Below are 23,694 nucleotides of genomic sequence, written 5' to 3' on the forward strand. Positions count from 1 at the left end.
GTCTTCCAGGTGCTCCTAGTGAAAAACTTCTATTTTCTTTCACTTAAAGGGAGGATTGGGGACAGTGGCAGATGGCATTTTCTATGAATGAATTAAGACTAATAAGATTTCTCTTTGTAGCAACCTGTAGTTGAGACCTTAACTATATCCAGCAGACCTCATTCTTTCAGTCTTTGGCAATTAACCAAAATCTCCTTCTCTACTTGCCTTTCATTTTTGTAGCACAACAGCCATAACATCCATTTAAATTCCCATTTGGGTTTGCTTCATTCTGAGTATTTTCAGTTTGCTTTGAACCAATTTCTATTAATAAGCTGTATGGTTTGTAAATAGATGGTGTGCTACTAGGTGCCATGTTTCATACCTAGAACCCACATTATTCATGCATTTCAAATATTTCCATGTCTGTAAGATACTATGCCCTATTTTCCAGACTAAGAAAAATTATACTGTGAAATTATATCCTAAATTTCGTTTGTTTTTTTGTTTTTTTTTTGAGACGGAGTCTCACTCTGTCGCCCAGGTTGGAGAGCAATGGCGCGATCTCGGCTCACTGCAACCTCCACCTCCTGGGTTCACACCATTCTCCTGCCTTAGCCTCCTAAGTAGCTGGGACTACAGGCACCCACCACCATGCCTAGCTAATTTTTTGTATTTTTAGTAGAGACAGGATTTTACTGTGTTAGCCAGGATGGTCTCAATCTCCTGACCTCGTGATCCGCCTGCCTGGGCCTCCCAGAGTGCTGGGATTACAGGCGTGAGCCACCATGCCTGGCCCTATATTCTAAATTTCAAGAGAGGAATCCTCTTATTTTGAAACTCCCCCAGTTAAAAATTTTTCAATTCCAGTTGGGCACAGTGGCTCACTCCTGTAATCTCAGAACTTTGGGAGGCAGAGGCAGGCGGATCATGAGATCAGGAGTTCGAGACCAGCCTAACCAACATGGTGAAACCCCTTCTCTACTAAAAATACAAAATTTAGCTGGGCCTGGTGGCAGGTGCCTGTAATCCCAGCTACTTGGGAGGCTGAGGCAGGCGAATCGTTTGAACCCGGGAGGCGGAGGTTGCAGTGAGCCAAGATTGTGCCGTTGCACTCCAGCCTGGGTGGCAGGGCGAGACTCCATCTCAAAAAAAAAAATTATAAATAAGTTGTACAGTCAGTTTGTTCAGAAATACTAGAAATTCTTGTATTTAGTTTCTCCCACAATTATAGAAACACAGACTTCATGAATCTTTGAGTTTTATTGCTGAACAAAATAACTTGAGTAGGGAATCAGTGGGTCTGGGGTCTTTTGCAATTGGTCAGGATGATCAATGCCAATTCTGTTTTGTCTTTCCACCAGAGAAAGTGGCATGGAAGCGAGCCGTGCGTGGTGTACGGGAGATGTGTGATGTGTGTGAAACAACTCTCTTCAACATCCACTGGGTTTGTCGCAAATGTGGATTTGGGGTCTGCCTTGACTGTTACCGGCTCAGGAAAAGCCGGCCACGCAGTGGTAAGTAAACATTGTCCTGTGGAGCTTGAAAGGTAACCTGGAGGTATGTCCTTGGTGTTGTGGGATTTGAAAATTGAGGCAGGAATGGGCTTATGTCTCTCTCTTTTTTTTTTTTTTTTTGAGACGGAGTCTCGCTCTGTCGCCCAGGCTGGAGTACAGTGGCCGGATCTCAGCTCACTGCTAAAGCTCCGCCTCCCGGGTTTACGCCATTCTCCTGCCTCAGCCTCCCGAGTAGCTAGGACTACAGGCGCCCGCCACCTCGCCCGGCTAGCTTTTTGTATTTTTTTAGTAGAGACGGGGTTTGACCGTGTTAGCCAGGATGGTCTCGATCTCCTGACCTCGTGATCCGCCCGTCTCGGCCTCCCAAAGTGCTGGGATTACAGGCTTGAGCCACCGCGCCCGGCCTTATGTCTCTCTTTAGCTACTTGGCTTCATTCAACTTCGTTGTATTATAAGATCTTAAAATGGCAAATACTTAGCCTAGGAAGGCTGAAACAGGACAAGAAGGATTATTAATTTTCCCTTGTTTTGTTTTGTTTTTGTTTTTGTTTTAAGGCAGGTTCTTGCTCTGTTACCCAGGTTGGAATGCAGCAGCACAATCACAGCTTACTGCACCCTTGACCTCCTAGGCTCAAGAGATCCTCCTCGACCTCTCAGAGTGCTGGGAATCACAGGCATGAGCCACCGTACCTGTGTTTTTTTTAAATAACATCTTTATTGAGGTATAATTCACATGCCATAAAATTCACCCTTTTTAATGTGTACAAGGCTTAGTGTGGTGGCTCATGCCTGTAATTCCAGCACTTTGAGAGGTTGAGATAGGAGGATCACTTGACGCCAGGGGTTTGAGTCTGGGCAACACAGCAAGACCCCATCTCTACAAAATAAAATATAATTAGCTAGCTAGACGTGGTGGCACATGCTTGTAGTCATAGCTACTCAGGAGGCTGAGGCAGGAGGATCACCTGAGCTCAGAGCATGAGGTTATAGTAAGCTGTGATCATTCCAGCCTGGACAGCAGAGTGAGATCTGTCTAAAAATCAATTAATTAATTAATTAAATAAAGTAAATCTACAAGGTTGTACAGCCATCACCATTATCTAATTCCATTTTCATCACCCCACACCCCAGCTGACAACCCATACCTATTATCAGTCACTCCCCGTTCCTCCTCAGCCCTTGGCATCCGCTAGTCCGCTTTTCTCTTTTTTTTTTTTAAGATTAATGCTATTTTAACAAGTAGTCTGCTTTTTGTCTCTGTAGATTTGCCTATTCTGGACATGTCATAAAAATAGAATCGGCCAGGCGCCATGGCTCACGCCTGTAATCCCAGCACTTTGGGAGACCGGGGCAGGCGGATCCCAAGGTCAGGAGTTCAAGACCAGCCTGGCCAATATGGTGAAACCCCGTCTCTACTAAAAATACAAAAATTAGCCGGGCGTGGTGGTGTGTGCCTGTAATCCCAGCTACTCGAGAGGCTGAGGCAGGAGAGTTGCTTGAACCCGGGAGATGGAGGTTGCAGTGAGCTGAAACCACACCGCTGCACTCCAGCCTAGGCAACAGAGCAAGACTTCATCTCAAAAAAAAAAAAAAAAAAAAATCATACACTATTGTGTCTAGTGCATAGCTAAGTAACTTGCTAAACAGTTTGATTCTTCCAAGGCTTGCTTTATACTTTGTTATACCTTCTGTGACTAGCCCTTTTCACTTAGTGTAATGTTTTAAAGTTTCATCTGTGTTTTAGCACATGTGAACCATTCATCATTCCTTTGCATTGCCAAATAATACTCCTTTTTTGGATATACTACATTTTGTTTATTTACCAGTTGATGGACTTTTGGGTTGCCTCCACATTTGGCTATCATGAATAGTGCTACTGTGAACATTTGTGTACAGTTTTTTTGTGTGAATTTATGGTTGCATTTCTCTTGAGTATATATATATATAGGAGTGGAATTGTCTAGGGCATATGACAATTCTACTTTTAACCTTTTGAGGAACTGCCAGACTATATTTTAAAGTAGCTGCAGTGTTTTACAATCCCACCAGCAATGTATGAGGGAATTTTCCACATTCTTGCCAACACTTATCCTTTGTCTTTTTTGTTACAGCCATCACAGTGGCTGTGAAGTAGTATCTCATTGTGTCGTTTTGATTTGCTTTCCCCTGGTGACTAACGATGTTGAGTATCTTTTCTTGTGCTTTTTTTTTCTTTTCTTTTTTTTTTTTTGTTTGTTTTTAAGAAAGGGTCTCGCTTTGTCAGTCAGGCTGGAGTGCAGTGGCATGATCATGGCTCATTGCAGCCTCATTCTCCTGTGCCCAAGCAGTTCTCCCATCTAAGCTTCCTGCATAGCTGGGACTACAGGCATGTGCTACCATGCCTGGCTTATTTTTTTTGGTAGAGATGGAGTCTTGCTACGTTGCCCAGTCTGGTCTCTAATTCCCAGGCTCAAGTGATCCTCCTGCCTTGGCCTCCCAAACTGCTGGAATTATAGGTGTGAGTCACTGTGGCCAGCCATTTGTTTATTTTCTTATGAAAAATGTCTTTTCAAATTATTTGCTGCCCTTGGTTCTTGCTTTATCTTATTACATGCCCAAAACCCTCCTTACCCCTTGACTTTTTCATTCTTCCCTCTTCAGAGGTACAATATAATCATTGTATAATGGTTTAGAGTTTAGGCTACTGTGATGTGACACCTATTTCTACCTCTTATTGTACCAACGATTGTATTTTGGGCTAGTTACTTAATCCTGCAGAGCCTCAGGTTTCTTGTCTGCAAAACAAAGGTATCAGTACTTCCCTCACAGCTTTGTTGTTTTGAATGAGATGTTGTATGTAACGTCGTTAGAACAGGACCTGACGGCCGGGCGCGGTGGCTCAAGCCTGTAATTCCAGCACTTTGGGAGGCTGAGACGGGCGGATCACGAGGTCAGGAGATCGAGACCATCCTGGCTAACCCGGTGAAACCCCGTCTCTACTAAAAAATACAAAAAACTAGCCGGGCGAGGTGGCGGGTGCCTGTAGTCCCAGCTACTCGAGAGGCTGAGGCAGGAGAATGGCGGGAACCCGGGAGGCGGAGCTTGCAGTGAGCTAAGATCTGGCCACCGCACTCCAGCCTGGGCGACAGAGCGAGACTCTGTCTCAAAAAAAAAAGAACAGGACCTGACACCCACCAGGTATTCCATAAATGTTAGCTGCTAGAGTATTCTCCTCCCGCCCATGAAAGATTAACTGCCGCAGGAATTGCCCTCCTGCCATAAACAGTGAGAAAATTAGATAAAATATATGAAACCACAGTTTTTGACGTCGAACAACAGGCAACATGGGACTGTTATCTCTGAGAGAAGGGGAAAAAACAAGGTGATCCCTACAGTTGCCCTGGCTTACTGCTTAGGTACAGTTTCTAGCTATAGGAAGGGAAAGATAACCGAAACAGAAACTGCCAACCTTACTGACTAGAGACAGAGATGACAGTCTGAGAAGAGTAAGGCAAAGTGCTGAAAAGGTTGGAACTGCACAGAGATCTACAGAGAGCCCCTTGGTTTTTTGCCTATATAGAAATCTGTGCATGAATGAGATGAAACTCCACAAAGCCCAAGATGGAACCTTCAGAAAGCAGTTGACTGAATAATTCACAAAATTCATGATTTGTATTCCCATCAGCCAATGTGAAGAGTAGTGGGACTAATTTAGTCTCAGAATAAAAACTATTCTGGAGCCTCCATAACAAAGTATAAAGCAAGCCTTGGAAGAATCAAACTGATCAGCAAGTTACTTAATTGTGCACCACACTAACACCAAATACCCTTTAAAGGAATAAAGGAGCATCCTTCAAACAAAACCCATTACCCAGAAAAATAAGTCTCAAAGCCTTGCATTTAATCAGTAATTATCAAGTGTGCAAAAATACCAACTTACATGACCAGTAAGCCGAGGAGGGGTAATCAATCAATAGGAAAAAACCCCAGAATGACAGTGAAATAGAAAAGAACCAGCCTGGCACAGTGGCTCATGCCTGTAATCTCAGAACTTTGGGAGGCCCAGGCAGGTGGATAACCTGAGGTCAGGAGTTCGAGACCAGCCTCTCCAACATGGTGAAACCCTGTCTTCACGAAAAATACAAAAAATTAGTCAGGCATAGTGGCAGGTGCCTGTAATCCCAGCTACTCGGGAGGCTAAGGCAGGAGAATCACTTGAATCTGGGAGGTAGAGGTTGCAGTGAGCCAAGATCATGCCATTGCACTCCAGCCTGGGCAACAAGAGTGAAACTCTGTCTCAGAAAAAAAAAAAAGAATAGAAAAGAACCTTAAGCCAGGTATGGGGGCTCACACCTGTAATCCCAGCACTTTGGGAGGCTGAAGTGGGAGGATCACTTACGCCCAGGAGTTCAGTTCCAGCCTGGGCAATATAGCAAGACCCCATTTCAACAACAACAAAAAAATCTTTAATGTAGCTACTATACATCTTATACATATGATTAAGGATTTAAAGAAAAACATGATGTGATGAGGAGAGAAAAAGAAGATATATAAAGGCCCAAATGAAAACTTACAGAGATGAAAAATATCTCTGATATTTACACCAGATGAGATTAACAGCAGATTTGATAATATAGAAGAAAAAAAAAGACTAAACTTGCAGACACGACAAACGAAACTATCTAAAACAAAGCACAGAGAAAAATGACCTACATTTATTAATTGAAAAATGCTTTGTAGAGCTGCAGGAAATATCAGGTGGTCTACCAAACATACAAGTAGAGTTTCAGAAAGAAAGAGTGGGAGAGCAGAGACAGAAAAAATATTTAAATAAAAGCAAAAAATTTCCAGATTTGGTAAAAATTATGTACAGACAAAATTAACAAATTCCAAACAGTAGAAGCATTAAGAAAACCACACCAAAGCACATTTTGTGTAGAGTAACAAAGATAAGAATGAAAGCCTGGATGGGCACCGTGGCTCATGCCTGTAATCCCAGCACTTTGGGAGACCAAGGTGGGCGGATCACCTGAGGTCAGGAGTTGGAGACCAACCTGGCCAATATGGTGAAATCCTGTCTCTACTAAAGATACAAAATTAGCCGGGTGTGGTGGCACATGCCTGTAGTCCCAGCTACTCAGGAGGCTGAGGCAGGAGAATCGCTTGAACTTGGAAAGCGGAGGTTGAGGTGAGCCAAGGTCGTGCCATTGCACTTCAGCCTGGGCAACAAGAGCAAAACTCCGTCTCAAAAAAAAAAAAAAAAGAATGACAGCCAATTTGTCAGAAGTCCTATAGGCCAGAAGACAACAGAAAACAATGGAATGAACTTTTTTGTTTTGTTTTGTTTTTTCTTTTTTTTTTTATTTTTATTTATTTATTTATTTATTTTGAGACGGAGTCTCGCTCTGTCACCCAAGCTGGAGTGCACTGGCCAGATCTCAGCTCACTGCAAGCTCCGCCTCCCGAGTTCACGCCATTCTCCTGCCTCAGCCTCCCGAGTAGCTGGGACTACAGGCGCCTGCCACCTCGCCCGGCTAGTTTTTTTTTTTTTTTTTTGTATTTTTTAGTAGAGACGGGGTTTCACCGTGTTAGCCAGGATGGTCTCGATCTCCTGACCTTGTGATCCGCCCGCCTCGGCCTCCCAAAGTGCTGGGATTACAGGCTTGAGCCACCGCGCCCGGCCTTCTTTTTTTTTCTTGAGATGGAGTCTCACTGTCGCCCAGGCTAGAATGCAGGGGCGTGATCTGGGCTCACTAGAACCTCCGCCTCCTGAGTTCAAGCTATTCTCCTGCCTCAGCCCCTTTAAGTAGCTGGGATTACAGGCGTGTGCCACCATGCCCTGCTAAATTTTTTTTTTTTTTTTTTTTTTGTATTTTTAATAGAGTCAGGGTTTTGCCAAGTTAATTAATCAGGCTCATCTCAAACTCCTGATTACAGATGTGAGCCACTGTGCCCGGCCTACAAATTTTTTATTTATTTATTTATTTTTTTTGAGACGGAGTGTTGCACTGTCAACCAGGCTGGAGTGCGGTGGTGCGATCTCGGCTCACTGCAACCTCTGCCTCCCAGTTTCAAGTGATTCTGCTGCCTCAGCCTCCCAAGTAGCTGGGATTACAGGTTACTGCCACCACGCCTGGCTAATTTTTTGTACTTTTAGTAGAGATGGGGTTTCACTATGTTAGCAGGCTGGTCTTGAACTCCTAACCTCATGATCCACCCGCCTCGGCCTCCCAAAGTCCTGGGATTACAGGCGTGAGCCACCATGCCCCACCACAAATATTTTTTAAAAGTAGCCAGGCATGGTGACACATGCCTGTGGTCACAGCTACTTGGGAGGTTGAGGTGGGAGGATCACTTGACCTGGGAGGTTGAGCCATGATCACTTCACTGCACTCTAGTGTAGGCAACAGAGTGAGACTCTGTCTTACAAAAGAAAAAAAAAATGAGTGACCATTCTATCAGCTTTTCTCAAACCAAGAAAATTGCACCACTGTATTCCAGCCTGGGTGACAGAGTGCAACCCTGTCTCAAAAGTTAAGGCCAGGAGCAGTGGCTCACACCTGTAATCCCAGCACTTTGGGAGGCTGAGGCAGGTGGATCACCTGAGGTCAGGAGTTTGAGACCAGCCTGGCCAACATGGTGAAACCCTGTCTCTACTAAAAACACAAAAAAAATTAGCCAAGCATGGTGGCGGGCACCTGTAGACCTAGCTACTCAGGAGGTCTCACTTAGGCGGACGTTGTAGTGAGCTGAGGTTGTGACGTTGCACTCTAGCCTAGGCAACAAGAGTGAAACTCTGTCTCAAAAAAAAAAAAAGAAAAAAAAAACAATTAACTTTTTAAAAGAGTATAAATGAAGGCCAGGTGCGGTGGCTCAAGCCTGTAATCCCAGCACTTTGGGAGGCTGAGACGGGCGGATCACGGGGTCAGGAGATCGAGACCATCCTGGCTAACACGGTGAAACCCCGTCTCTACTAAAAAATACAAAAAAAAAAAAAGTAGCCGGGCGTGGTGGCGGGCGCCTGTAGTCCCAGCTACTCCGGAGGCTGAGCCAGGAGAATGGCGTAAACCCGGGAGGCGGAGCTTGCAGTGAGCTGAGATCCGGCCACTGCACTCCAGTCCGGGCGACAGAGCGAGACTCCGTCTCAAAAAAAAAAAAAAAAAAGGCCGGGCGCGGTGGCTCAAGCCTGTAATCCCAGCACTTTGGGAGGCCGAGGCGGGCGGATCACGAGGTCAGGAGATCGAGACCATCCTGGCTAACATGGTGAAACCTCGTCTCTACTAAAAAATACAAAAAACTAGCCGGGCGCGTTGGCGGGCGCCTGTAGTCCCAGCTACTTGGGAGGCTGAGGCAGGAGAATGGCGTGAACCCGGGAGGCGGAGCTTGCAGTGAGCTGAGATCCGGCCACTGCACTCCAGCCTGGGTGACAGCGAGACTCCGTCTCAAAAAAAAAACAAAAAACAAACAAAAAAAAGTGTAAATGAGAGAAAGATATTTTATATGTACTAATCTTCTGCCTACATGATAAAAAAGAGAATATACAGTTTACCAATGAGAGATGCAGGCACAGTGACGTGTGCCTATACTCTCATCTACTTGAGAATCTTAGGTGGGAGGGTCACTTGAATCCAGGAGTTTGAGACTAGCAGGGGAACATAGTGAGACCCTATCTCTTTTATAATAAAAAAAAGAATATGAGGACCGCAATACAGATCTTTTAGACATTAAAAGGATAAGTAAAATGAACATTATTATGCCAATAAAATTTTTTTTTTTTCAGACAGTGTCTATCTCTGTCTCCCGGGCTGGAGTGCAGTGGCACCATCTCAGCCCACTGCAACCTCCACCTCCCGGGTTCAAACGATTCTCCTGCCCTAGCCTCCCAAGTGGCTGGGGTTACAGGTGCGTGCCACCAAACCTAGCTAATTTTTGTATTTTTAGTAGAGACCGGGTTTTGGCATGTTGGCCAGGCTGGTTTTGAACTCCTGACCTCAGGCAGTCTGCCCGCCTCAGCCTGCCAAAGTGCCGAGATTACAGGTGTGAGCCACCACACCCAGCCTATGCTTTTACAGCTTGGATATAATGGACAAATTCCATGAAAAACACAAACCATCAAAATTCCCTCGAGAACAAATAGAGAACTTAAATAACTTTACATTAAAAAATTGGGCTTTTCCTCTTGGAAGTCCCCTCTCTCTCACTAGAGAGAGATCTGTTTTCCTTTCTTTTTCTTTCTCTTTCTTTTGCCTGTTAAACCTCCACTCCTAAATTCCTCATGTGTGTCCATGTCCAAAATTTTCCTGGCACGAGATGATGAACCTCAGGTATTTACCCCAGACAACATAGACGCTTCATATTGGGAACCTTGTCCCAGATACCAAGGTACAGCATTCATCAAAATGCAACATCTGGTGGAGGCAAACCAGTGTTACAACCCATCAGAATGGCTAACAGCAATCAAACTCCAGATGGTGCCACAGTCAGAACCACACATGGACATGCCTTTCTTCTGAGGACCCTTAGATCAACCCCAAGAGGAACCCTACCTGCTATTCCCCACACAACACCTCTTTTCAGCAGGAAGTAGCCAGAAAGAGCCCTCATCCAACACCCCGTAACAGCAGTTAGGGTTACCACTCCAGAGAGCGGAATGATACAGGTGTTAAGAAGAAATTACTTAGGCAGATACTGAGGGTACAGAAGTCCTTGGTAAGGTTTTCCATTTAATGAAAAGCAGCCCCAAATTATTTTCTTTCTGACAAAGAGCACCCTGTAAAATTGAGTTGCAGACATAGATGTTAGCAGTTATGAAATCATGTTCAAGATGGGAGCTCCGTCTTCCCTTCTCTTTGTCAACCACATGTACAGTAAGAAGCCGACAAGATGGCACCAGCCAAGGGGAAAGTTCATTTGCATAATAAGATTAGGGTGGGGCAGACAGCCTTCCCCTAATGCTATGTAAACATCATACCTGATTGAACCAATCTGTAATCCCTATGTAAATCAGACACCGCCTCCTCAAGCCTGACTATAAAATCCAGCACATCTGCTACCAGCTGGTCTTTTCCTCTCGGGAGTCCCCTCTGTCTCACTAGAGAGCTGTTTTCCTTTCTCTTTCTTGTTTTTTGTTTTTGCCTATTAAATCTTTGCTCTTAAACTCCTAAAAAAAAAAGAGAGAGAGAAAGAAATTGAATTTGCAGTTTCAAAAACCTTTCAACAAAGAAAACTTAAGGTCTAGATGGTGGCCTTACTAGTAAATTACAGCAAACGTTTAAGGAGGAAGTAATACCAACTATGCACAGTCTTTCAGAAAGTAGGAGGAAACACTTACCAGCTTGTTTTATGAAGCCAGCATTATACTAACATCAAAACCAAATAAAGATGTGAGAAGCATAGAAAGTTACAACCCCAGTATCCATTATGAACATAGATGTAAAAATAGATGTTAAAATGTTTTATAAAACTTAAACAAGTTTGAGTCAAGAGATACATAAAAAGAATAATACATCATGAACAAATGGGGTTCACTTGAAAATCAGTGCAGTCCACTATATTAGTAGACTAAAAAATAACCACATGATCTCAAGATATAGCAGAAAAATCATTTGTCTAAATTATCAAAAACCTAGGCTATGCATTCTCATCAGGTGAAAATTGGCTCTTGCTGGGGAGGGAGAATCTAAAATGTTAAAAATTTTTTGTGCCCTTTCAGGGGGCCATAATACATAAACAGATATACAGTATATCTGGTATTAAAATTTCTTGGGTGGAGAGCACAATGACCACAAAACAAAGTCTGAAAAGGCTCTTTGGAGAATGATAATGAAATAATGTTTGAAAAACACAACTGTGTATAAGTAGAATATCATATGTAATATGAAAGATTGACTTCTTCCTCTTAGGTTCGGGAACAAAGCAAGGATGTCTGCTTTTGTAACTTCTATTCAGTATTTTACTGGAGTTAGTGGTCAGTATGAAGAAATAAAAGGGAAAAGGAAAACAAAAAAGAGACATACAGATTGGAAAGCGGTAAAATGGTTTTTATTCTCAGACAACATGATCATCTATTTAGAAATGCAGAGATCTACAAAAAAGCTAATTAATGAGTTTTTTTTCAATGTTACAGGATACAAAGTCAACATACAAAGATCGATTATTTTTCTGTATAATAGCAGTGAACAATTAGAAACTGAAATGTAATGGGAGGTTGAAGCAGGAGAATTCCTTGAACCTGGGAGGCGGAAGCTTTAGTGAGCCAAGATCGCATCGCAGCATTATTTACAATAGCATCATAAAATCATGAAGTGCTTAGGGACAAATTTAGCCAATACCTACAAGACACATACACTGAAGACTACAACATATTACTGAGAGAAATTAAAGAATATCTAAATAAATGAAGAGGTATACCATATTTGTGGATCTGAAGATTGAATATGGGCTGCGTGTGGTGGCTCATGTCTAATCCTAGCACGTTGGGAAGCTGAAGTGGGAGAATCACTTGAGGCCAGGAGTTTGAGACCAGCCTGGGCAACAGAGCAAGATCCCATCTCTACAAAAAGAAAAGATAAAGAAAAATAATAATAATAATGAAAAATAGGCTGGGCACCGTGACTCACTCACGCTTGTAATCCCAGCACTTTGGGAGGCCACCTGAGGTCGGGAGTTTGAGACCGGCCTTACCAACATGGAGAAACCCTGTCTTTACTAAAAATACAAAATTAGTCAGGCATGGTGGCACATGCCTATAATCCCAGTTCCTCGGGAGCCTGAGGCAGGAGAATCGCTTGAATCCAGGAGGCAGAGGTTGCAGTGAGCAGAGATCATGCCATTGCACTCCAGCCTGGGCAACGAGCGAAACTCCGTCTTAAAAAAAAAGAAAAGAAAAGAAAAATAGAGGATTGAATACTAAGATGTTACTTCTTCTAAATTGATATGTAATTAAATGCAATTCCAAATCAAAGTCTCAGTAGGCCATTTTGTAGAAATTGACAAGATGATTCTGAAATGTATATGAAATACAGAGGATCTAGAATAACCAAAACAATTTTTAAATAGATTCAAGTTGAAGGACTTGTACTACATTTCAAGAATTAATATTAAAGCTACAGTAATCAAGACACTGTGGTAAGGGAGCAGAAAACAATCTAGAAGTAAACCCACACCTACATAATCAACTGTGACAAAGGTGCCAAGGTAGTTCAGTAGGGGAAAGGATAGCCCTTTCATAAATGGTACTGGAACAACTGTATATCCATATTCAAAGAAAAAAAGAGGAACCTCTCTCTTTACCTCCTACCATATACAAAATACTAACTCTTGGTGGACCATAGGCCTAAACATAAAAGCTAAAACTAAAACTTCTAGAAAGAAATATTTGTATCCTTGCACTAGACAAATATTTCTTAGAACACAATGCAAATGAAAAACAAATATAAAAGTTTATTTTTTATTCTTAATTTTTTTTTTTTTTTTTTTTTTTTTTTTTGTGAGACAGTCTCACCCTGTCACCCAGGCTGGAGTGCAGTGGTGCAATCTTAGCTCACTGCAGCCTCCACCTCCCAGGATCAAGCGATCCTCTTGCCTCAGCCTCCCGAGCAGTCAGGATTACAGGTGCCCACCACCACACCCAGCCAATTTTTTTGTATTTTAGTAGAGATAGGGTTTCACCATGTTGGCCAGGCTGGTCTCCAACTCCTGACCTCAGGTGATCCACCTGTCTCGGCCTCCCAAAGTGCTGGGATTACAGGCACGAGCTGTTGTGCCCGGCCTAATATACAAGTTTAAAACTTTACCTTTTCAGAAGACACGTTAAGGCTGGGCACAGTGGACTCATGCTTGTAATCCCAGCACTTTGGGAGGCTGAGGCAGGTGGATCACCTGAGGTCAGGATTTCAAGACCAGCCTGGCCAACATGATGAAACCCTGTCCCTACTAAAAATACAGAGAATTAGCCGGGCATGGTGGCAGGCACCTGTAATCCCAGCTGCTCGGGAAGCTGAGGCAGGAGGATCACTTCAACCCAGGAGGCGGAGGTTGCGGTGAACCGAGATTGCACCACTGCACTCCAGCTGGGCAAAAGAGTGAGACCCCGTCTCCAAAAAAAAAAGACACATTTAAGAAAATAGCCCAGGCACAGTGGCTTATAACCTGTAATCCCAACAGTTACGGAGGCCAAGGCAGTGGGATTGCTTGAGCCCAGGAGTTCAGGACCAGCCTAGGCGACATAGGGAGACCTCATCTCTACAAAAAAACATTTAAAAATTAGCAAGATGTGGTGGCTTTCACTTGTGGTCCCAGCTACTCAGGAGGCTGAGATGGGAGAATTATTTAACCCTGGGAGGTTGAGGCTGCTGTGAGCCATGATTGTGCCATTGCACTCCAGCCTGGGTGACAGAGTGAGACCCTGTCTCCAAAAAGCAGATGAAAAGCTACTGTGCATAGTGGTGTACACCTATAATCCCAGCTACTTGGGAGGCTGAGACAGAAGGATCGCTAGAGTCCAGCAGGAGTTTGATACCAGCCTGGGCAAACAAGCCCGTTTTTTTGTTATTGTTGTTCTGTTTTGGTTTGGTTTTGTAGAAATGGGGTCTCACTGTGTTGCCTGTCCTGGTCTTTAACTCTTATGCTCAAGCAATTCTTCCACACTGGCCTTCCAAAGTGCTACAGGTATGAGCCACCGTGCCAGCCCAAGCTAGTTTTAAAAAGGTTTGAACAGATACCTCACCAAAAAAGATAGATCGATGACAGATAAGTACATGGGAAAAATTGTAATTCATTTGGGAAATATAAATTAAAACCATAATGAAAAATCATTATGTCTACTAGAATGGCTAAAATTTTTAAAACTGACAGTATCAGCCGGGCGCAGCGGCTCATACCTGTAATCCCAGCACTTTGGGAGGCCAACGCGGGTGGATCATGAGGTCAGGAGATTGAGACCATCCTGGCTAACATGATGAAACGCTGTCTCTAGGAAAAACACAAAAAATTAGCTGGGCATAGTGGCACGTGCCTGTAGTCTCAGCGACTCGGGAGGCGGAGGCAGGAGAATTGCTTGAACCTGGGAGGCGGAGGTTGCAGTGAGCCGAGATCTCGCCACTGCACTCCAGCCTGGGCGACAGAGTAAGACTCCATCTCAAAAGAAACAAAACCGGACAGTATCAAGTATTATCAAGGATGTGGAAGAAGTAGTAGACCTCTTAAATATTGCTGGTAGGAATGCAGATTGGTACCATCACTTTGGAAAGCAATAAGTTCATTTCTTACAAAGTTATAAAACTAAAATTTACCATATGACCTAGCATCCCACTGCTAGGTATTTACAAGAGAAATGAAAACATTTCCCCAAAAAGACCTATACATCAATGTTTATATCCGCTTTATTTATTTTTTTGTTTTTTGTTTTTCAGACAGTGTCTCTTTGTGTTGCCCAGGCTGGAGTGCAGTGGAGCAATCTCTGCTCCCCGCAGCCTCCACCTCCCAGGCTCAAACAGTCCTCCTACCTCAGTCTCCCAAGTAGCTGGGGCCACAGGCATACACCACCACACTTGGCTAATTTTTTTTTTTTTTTTTGTCATGTTGCCCAGGCTGGTCTCAAACTCCTGGGCTCAAGTTCCTGAGCCCACCTCGGCCTCCCAAAGTGCTGGTATTACAGGTGTGAGCCACTGCGCCCAGCCGTGTAGCAGCTTTATTTATAATAGCCAAAAATTGGAAACAGTCCAAATGTTCACCAGCTGATGAACAGATAAGTTATGGTACATTCATACCATGGAATACTACTCAGCTATAAAAAGGAATGAATCACTAATACACACAACAGTGTAGGTGACTCAAAAGCATTATGCTAAGTGAAAGAAACCCAACACAAAAACTGCATCCTACATGCTTCCATTTATATGAAATTTTTGAAAAGCAAAACTTTAGTATTACAAAGTTGATCACTAATGGCCAGGGCTTGAGGGAAAAGAATTGACTACAAAAAGCCTGAGAGAACTTTTGTAGATGGAATAGAAAGGTTCTTTGTCATGATTGTGATAGTTGTTCATTCAGTTTCTCTAAACTCACTGAAGTAAACACTTTAAATTGCTGGATTTGTTCTTTATAAATTATACCTTAGGTTGGGCACAGTGACTCATGCCTGTAATCCCAGCACTTTGGGAAGCCAAGGCCAGCCCAGGAACTTGAGCCCAGGAGTTGAAGACCAGCCTGGGCAACATGGCGAAACTCCATCTCTACAAAAAAATACAAACATTAGTTGGGAGTGATGGTGCATTCCTGTAGTCCCAGCTACTCTGCAGACTAGGGTGGGAGGATGGCTTGAGCCAGGGAGGCGGAGGTTGCAGTGAGCCATGATCAAGCCACTAGACTCCAGCATGGATGATAGAGCCAAACCTTGTCTCAAAAATAAATAAATAAATAAATAAAATCTCAGTAAAGCAGGGGCTTTTTTTTTTCTTTTTTTCTTTTTTTTTTTTTAATTAGTTGTTACCTCCTTTGGCCATGAGAAAATTGGCCTTTGGGGTTTTGAAACTCCCACTCCCTGAGAAGGATCCATTTTTGTGACCCTTATAAGTAAAATCATTCATTTCTGTTTCAGAGACAGAAGAGATGGGTGATGAAGAAGTTTTCTCCTGGTTGAAGTGTGCAAAGGGACAGTCCCACGAACCAGAGAATCTCATGCCCACGCAAATTATTCCTGGCACAGGTAAGGAAATTCCTTTTTTAGATTTGGTGGAAAAAATGTTTTTAGTTGAGATATCCATATACCATAAAATTTTTTGAAATGATTTAGCCTGATTTTTTCTTTTAAGCATCATCATATTTCTCTGAGAATTTGGATGATGATGATGATGATGATGATGATGATTATTGAAGAGACACCATCTGTTCTCACCCAGGCTGGAGTGCATGGTGTGATCATAGCTTACTGCAGCCTTGAACTCCTGGCCTCAAGTGATCCTCCCACCTCAGCCTGTCAAGTAGCTAGGACTACAGGCATGCACCACCACACCTGGCTTATTATTTAATTAATTTATTTTTTTTTTTTGTCCAGAGATGAGGTCCCAGTATGTTGCACAGGCTGGTCTTGAACTCCTGGCCTCAAGTGACCCTTCCACCTCAGCCTCCCAAAGTGCTGGGAGTATAACCATGAGCCACTGTGCTCAGCCAAATTTGGATCTTTAGATGTGTATTAGTGTGCATATGGCCACTACACACTCTGCTCCCCATTTCTGATTAGAGGACCTGGTCTTGTTTCCAGATACCATTTCACATATCTGTGATTGGCTGGACCAGAATGAAAAAGCCAGTGCCTAGGCTTTCAGAAAGACTTCTGGTTTTAGGCTCGTAAAACAGCTAAAATGGTCAGGTGTGGTAGCTCATGCCTGTAATCCCAGCACTTTGGGAGGCCAAGATTGGAGGATCACTTGAAGTCAAAACCAGACTGGTCAACATAGGAAGACCCCATCTCATATAATTAAAAAATAAAATAAATCCAGCTGAAGGTAATAAGATATCTTGAATCCATGAGGAAAACAGCTTGCTCAGCAGTAGGAATGAATGGTCATGTTTGTGTCACAATCCCAGTTTACTTCAGTGATTCTTCCAGAAGTTCTGTATGCCTAGCTTCTGTACTTCCATTAACATACATGCATTGAAGGTGATGACTCTGCCAAACTACTGCCTGTATTATCCTCCACTTAAGAAAGCTTTGCCACAGTCCAGCCACGGTGGCTCACACCTGTAATCCCAGCACTTTGGGAGGTTGAGGCGGGTGAATCACTTGAGGTCAGGAGTTCGAGACCAGCCTGGCCAACATGGTGAAACCCCATCTCTACTAAAAATATAAAATTAGCCAGGCTTGGTGGTAGGCACCTGTAATCCCAACTACTGGGGAGACTGAGGCAGGAGAATTGCTTGAACCCAGGAGGCGGAGGTTGCAGTGAGCCAGGATCATGCCACTGCACTCTAGCCTAGGTGATACAGTGAGACTCTGTCTCCAAAAAAAAAAAAAAAAGAATTTTGGTGGAGCATCCCTGGATCCCTTATACCCCACTGCTTCTAAGCCAAAGGGTTTCCTGAGTGCAGTGGTAGGGTGCCTGCTCCCTGCAGGTCTAAGTATAGTTAAATATTTACCCATATAAAGTTTACATTGATCTATTAATTAGTTTTTACCTTTTTTTTAAGTTATAACTTACAGTACAGTATACAATTCCAAATGTTTACACTCTTTGAGGTGGAGTCTCACCCTGTCACCCAGAGTGGAGTACAGTGGCACAATCTCAGCTCACTGCAACCTCTACCTCCTAGGTTCAAGCGATTCTCGTGCCTCAGCCTCCCAAGTAGCTAGAATTATAGGCACGCACCATTATGCCCATCTAATTTTTGTATTTTTAGTAGAGATGAGGTTTCACTATGTTGGCCAGGTTGGCCTCAAACTCCTGACCTCAAAGCAGTTCTTCTGCCTTGGCCTCCCATGTGCTGGGATTAGAGGCGTGAGCCACCACAACTGGCCAATATTTACACTCTTGAACACTAAAGAATCTACCCCTAGAGTTTCTCCTGGAGGATACTGTGTTAATGTTTACTAGAAGAGGGAAAGGAGTATAGCTTAGTGCTCAAAAGTAGCAGAACTTTAGGGGTAGTTATACCTGGGCTAAAGTCTTAGTGCTTCTGTTTACCAGCTTTATGTACTTGAGCAAATGACCTAACTTCTCTCAGTCTCAGTTTGATCATCAAAAATTGAAGATAAAAACAGCTACCTTATTGAAATGTGGTAAGGATTGAGGGAGATAATGTAAAGAACACTCTTAGCATAATATATGGCATATACAAGTATTCTAGTGTTATTTTTATTGTTTACCTTTTTTTCCCAGCTCTTTACAATATTGGAGACATGGTACATGCTGCCCGGGGCAAGTGGGGAATTAAAGCAAACTGCCCTTGTATCAGTCGACAGAACAAATCTGTATTGAGACCTGCCGTCACCAATGGGATGTCACAGGTAAACTGGTGTGTGTGGGTGTAACTAAGTGAAGCTTAAATTTTTGTGTACCAGGATATGCCCCCTTTTCAACTCTGTTATGCCATACTACTGTAGGATTCCTGAGGAATCAGGAGATGGGGAAGCCTTTCTAGAGAGAGCTTAAAGGACTTTACTCAAAGGATTTTAATTACTCCTGATTGGTACAGTCTCTCTTCATTCATCTTTAAACCGGTTCATGGTTGACTGATAGCACAAAGAGATTCTTAGCATCTTGTCAAGATACATACCTCAGGGTCTTTGTATGGGTAAAGAATATAGAAAAGGTTGCTAAGAATACTGCTGGTCTTGAGTCTTATCTGAGAAGGCACATGGTCCCTATCACTGGATTCATCTCAGGTGCAGAAGACAGAAATAGGAAGATTGGCTCACTGAGTTGGGTTCAGAGGCAGTGGTTTTCACATTGCTCTGTCCGTTGTTGTTTTATATTGTTTTGTTTTGTTTTTTTGAGACAGAGTCTTGTTCTGTTGCCCATACTGGAGTGCAGTGTCATTATCTCGGCTCACTGCAACCTCTGCCTCCCAGGTTCACATGATTCTCATGCTTCAGCCTCCCAAGTAGCTGGGACTACAGACATGCGCCACCATACCTGGGTAGTTTTTGTATTTGTAGTAGAGACAGGGCTTCATCATGTTGCTCAGGCTGGTCTCAAACTTCTGACATCAAGTGATCCACCCACCTTGGACTCCCAAGATTCTGGGATTACAGGCACGAGCCGCCGCACCCGGCCTGGTTTTCTTTTCAGACAGCCACAACCAACTGCTTACATTCCATGGCCTTTCTGGCAACACTGCTACAACATATCGTTGATGATAAGAGGCACAGGGATTAATGCTGAGGGGTCTTGAGATATATTTTCAGTAGAGTTGACTATATAGATTATGCAAATACTCTAGATAGAGCAAATTATTTGGAAAAATCAATGAGTAATAAACATTTATTTAGCATTTATGTGTGTCAGAGTTATGCTAAGCCCTTTGCATATACTATTTTATGTAATCCTAAGAACAGCACCACGGGGTCATTTAAATTACCAATTTGCCATTGCAGAAATTGGGTCAGGCGTGCTAACTCTTTATTTTAGATTAGAAACTTCAAGCCTCGTTCACTGATCTTTCCACAGAACCTAGCCTGGTTTCTGGCATGTTGTAGGACTCAATAAATATATGTTGAATTAAAGAATGTGGCCGGGCGCGGTGGCTCAAGCCTGTAATCCCAGCACTTTGGGAGGCCGAGACGGGTGGATCACAAGGTCAGGAGATCGAGACCATCCTGGCTAATACGGTGAAACCCCGTCTCTGCTAAAAAATACAAAAAAAAAAAAAAAAGTAGCCAGGCGATGAGGCGGGCACCTGTAGTCCCAGCTACTCGGGAGGCTGAGGCAGGAGAATGGCGTAAATCTGGGAGGCGGAGCTTGCAGTGAGCTGAGATCCGGCCACTGCACTTCAGCCTGGGCGGCAGAGCAAGACTCCGTCTCAAAAAAAAAAAAAAAAATAGAATTAAAGAATGTATGAAATGCCAGTTACAGGACAGATTATTCTTCCCAGACCTATTTAGTATGTGAAGCCATTACTAGTTGTGTTGTATTTTTTTCTACCCAAGGACAGCACTCCAGTCATGTTGGCCTTCTGTGTTTCAGCTTCCTAGCATAAACCCTAGTGCCTCTTCTGGAAACGAAACTACCTTCTCAGGCGGAGGAGGACCGGCACCAATAACAACTCCAGAGCCGGACCATGTTCCCAAAGCCGACAGCACTGACATCAGATCTGAAGAGCCTCTGAAAACAGACAGTTCGGCATCAAATAGCAATAGTGAACTGAAAGCCATCAGGCCTCCTTGTCCTGACACGGCCCCACCCTCCTCCGCCCTGCACTGGTTGGCAGATTTAGCAACTCAGAAGGCTAAAGAAGAAACAAAAGGTGAGATGCAGGCAAACCTCTGTTCTGCCTGTGGTAGAAGTCATGAATTTTTTCCAGGATTCTTTGAACTCATACATTATCATGCACATTTATGAAACGTGCTACTTGCTTTCTCTGGCTAATCACATAAAAATGAGGGACTGCCTTTCAACTTCTTTCTAGAAGTGGAACTTCTCTAAAAAGGCAGATTCCTGGGCCCTACTCTGGATCTCCTTAGTCAGAATTTATACAAGGGGTTTTTTTTTGTTTGTTTGTTGTTTTGTTTTGTTTTGAGACAGAGTTTCACTCTTGTTGCCTGGAGTTCAGGCTGGAGTGCAATGACGCGATCTTGGCTCACTGCAACCTCCACCTCCTGGATTCAAGTGATTCTCCCGCCTCAGCCCCACAAGTAGCTGAGATTACAGGGATGCACCACTACGCCCAGCTAATTTTTTTGTATTTTTAGTAGAGACGAGGTTTCTCCATGTTGGTCAGGCTGGTCTCAAACTCCCGACCTCAGGTGATCCACCTGCCTCAGCCTCCCAAAGTGCTGGGATTACAGGCGTGAGCCACCATGCCCAGCCACATACAATACTTTTAACAAGCTTCTCAGATGGTTCTGTTATACAGCCAGGGTTGAGAGCTAGACTTAGAGCAGAAGTTTTCAGCTGGGCACAAGAATCAGCTGGGGAATGGTTAAAAATGCAGATTCCTGTGTCTCACCCAGAACTATGAAATCAGAATCTCTGAGGGTAACAATCTCCATTTTTAACAAGCACTCCAAGTGACTTCAGTACAGGTATTCTGGAGATACACGTTAAACACTATCTTAGAGAGGCCGGGCGCGGTGGCTCAAGCCTGTAATCCCAGCACTTTGGGAGGCCGAGACGGGCGGATCACGAGGTCAGGAGATCAAGACCATCCTGGCTAACATGGTGAAACCCCATCTCTACTAAAAATACAAAAAAAAATACTAGCCGGGCGACCTGGCGGGCGCCTGTAGTCCCAGCTACTCGGGAGGCTGAGGCAGGAGAATGGCGTGAACCCGGGAGGCGGAGCTTGCAGTGAGCTGAGATCCGGCCACTGCACTCCAGCCTGGGCGACAGAGCGAGACTCCGTCTCAAAAAAAAAAAAAAAAAACCCACTATCTTAGAAAGTGAGGGAGATGGAAGATGGATGACAACAAAAGGCAGTTTGAAATTCAGATCTGGTAAAGAAGTAGTAGGAGAGCTTCTCCTTGGCTGTGCGACCTCCTATAATTCTAGCTTGTAAGGCTTGACCCAAACAAACCATACACAGTTTGCGGGGGTGCAGGGGAAGGGAGAGAATCTTTCCTCCTTCCCATGTGACTGATTTTCAGGGGTCAGTTGTGTGCTGAGTATTCCTTTTTGTACCTAATGCTATTCCCGGTTATGTTCTTACAGAAGCAGGGTCCCTGAGGTCGGTGCTCAATAAAGAGTCTCATTCGCCCTTTGGGCTGGACTCATTCAACTCCACTGCAAAGGTCTCTCCGTTGACTCCAAAGCTTTTTAACAGTCTGTTGCTGGGTCCCACTGCCTCCAACAACAAAACCGAAGGGTCTAGCCTTCGAGACCTCCTTCACTCCGGGCCTGGAAAACTTCCTCAAACCCCCTTGGACACAGGCATACCCTTTCCCCCGGTCTTCTCTACATCCTCAGCAGTAAGTGTCCTCTCTGCAACTCTAGCCTTTGCAGCTTTTCCATGAAAGAACCATCAGAGATCAGATAATTGGGTTAGAGGGTACATGGGTGATTTGTGTTCTCTACATTGTCAAGCTGACAAGGTCTCTCTTTAAAGTTTTGGGAATGTTTGAGATCTTTTTAAGTAGTGAACTTTTTGTACCATGTTAGGAAGTCTGTAAAAATCGAGATTTTGAAGTTTTTCAGTCATCAGCAGAAAAGTTAATACACTGATTACTTCTTTCTCTTGATAATAACAGGCATTAATTTTTTTTTAACCTGGATAGTACATTTTTATTGTATTCTTGGATATCTAATAGATGTCTCAAACCTTTAACGCATCTAAGCCTGAACTCCTGATCTTCTGACCATAAGCCTGCTTCTCCTTAGTTTTCCCCTACTGGTTGGTGACATCTCTGTCCTTCTCATTGCTTGCACCAGAAATCTTAGAATCATTTGGGACTCGCGTGTCTTACCTTTCATATCTAGTTTGTTAGCAAATCCTTTCAAATTTGATCTTTAAACTATATTCAGAATCTACTCATTTTTCATCAGCTCTATTGCTTCCTCTCTGTTCTGAGCCAACATCTTGCCTAAGTTTTTGCAATAAATTCCTTATAGGTCCCCTTGTTTCTGCCCTTTACAACCTACAGTGTATTTTCAACACAGTAGCTAGAGTGACTCTTTTAAAATATAAGTCATCCCATGGGAGGCTTTTTATTAAGAAATAAAAATTAAAAAAGAAATGAAATGAAAAGGAGAAAAATAATAAAATGTAAGTCAGATCATATTACCTCTGCCTGAAATCCTTCAAGGGCTTCCTTTTTCTCTCATAAGATGAACAGAGTCCTTATAGTGCTTACACATGAGTAGAGTCACGCACCTGGACTCTGAGGCCATAGCCCTATCTGTTCATCTTCCTCTCACCTCTCTGACTTCAACTATCACTCTCTGTCCTGTTCACTCCACTCCAGCCACACCCACCTTCTTTGAACATGGCCAGGCATGCTCCCTCTTCAGGGCCTTTGCTCTTGTTATTTCCTCCACCTAGAATTTCTTTCCCATGTAACCACCTCACTTGCTTCATCATCAGTTCCCTCACCTAACTCCTGAAATGTTACCCTCAGTAACCCTTTCTTCATATATCACCCTTCTGCACATACCTATTTTCACTTCTTTGTTTTTTTATAGCACTCATTACCATCTGACCTATTACATGTTTGATTTTCTGTCTCTTGCCTCTCCTAAAGGCATTTTTGACTATTCTGTAGTATATCCCCAGTGCTATGGTGTTTGATCCAGTCATGTTTAGTAAGCATTTATTGAATGAATGAATTAACAAGGTACAATATCTGAAAGATAGAAAAGAGGCTGGGCACGGTGTCTCACACCTATAATCCCAACACTTTGGGAGGCTGAGGTGGACAGATCACTTGAGGTCAGGAGTTCAAGACTAACCTGACCAATGTGGTGAAATCCCATCTCTACTGAAAAACTACAAAAATTAGCCAGGCATGATGGCACACGCTTGTAATCCCAGCTACTCGGGAGGCTGAGGCAGGATAATCGCCTGAACC

General features: G+C 43.5%; 1 protein-coding gene across 1 annotated transcript in view; it reads left to right on the plus strand.

Annotated features, from left to right (window-relative positions):
• The window catches only part of KDM3B (lysine demethylase 3B), an 87,297-nt gene that overhangs the window by 48,447 nt on the left and 15,156 nt on the right, over nucleotides 1-23,694 (plus strand). The window contains exons 11-15 of the mRNA XM_030928022.1: nucleotides 1,344-1,496; nucleotides 16,075-16,182; nucleotides 18,353-18,480; nucleotides 20,159-20,438; nucleotides 21,842-22,098. Coding sequence (XP_030783882.1) covers nucleotides 1,344-1,496; nucleotides 16,075-16,182; nucleotides 18,353-18,480; nucleotides 20,159-20,438; nucleotides 21,842-22,098 — 926 coding nt within the window. The remainder of the gene's footprint in view (nucleotides 1-1,343; nucleotides 1,497-16,074; nucleotides 16,183-18,352; nucleotides 18,481-20,158; nucleotides 20,439-21,841; nucleotides 22,099-23,694) is intronic.

The sequence above is a fragment of the Rhinopithecus roxellana genome, chromosome 3 (assembly GCF_007565055.1).
Source record: "Rhinopithecus roxellana isolate Shanxi Qingling chromosome 3, ASM756505v1, whole genome shotgun sequence".
Lineage (NCBI taxonomy): Eukaryota > Metazoa > Chordata > Mammalia > Primates > Cercopithecidae > Rhinopithecus > Rhinopithecus roxellana.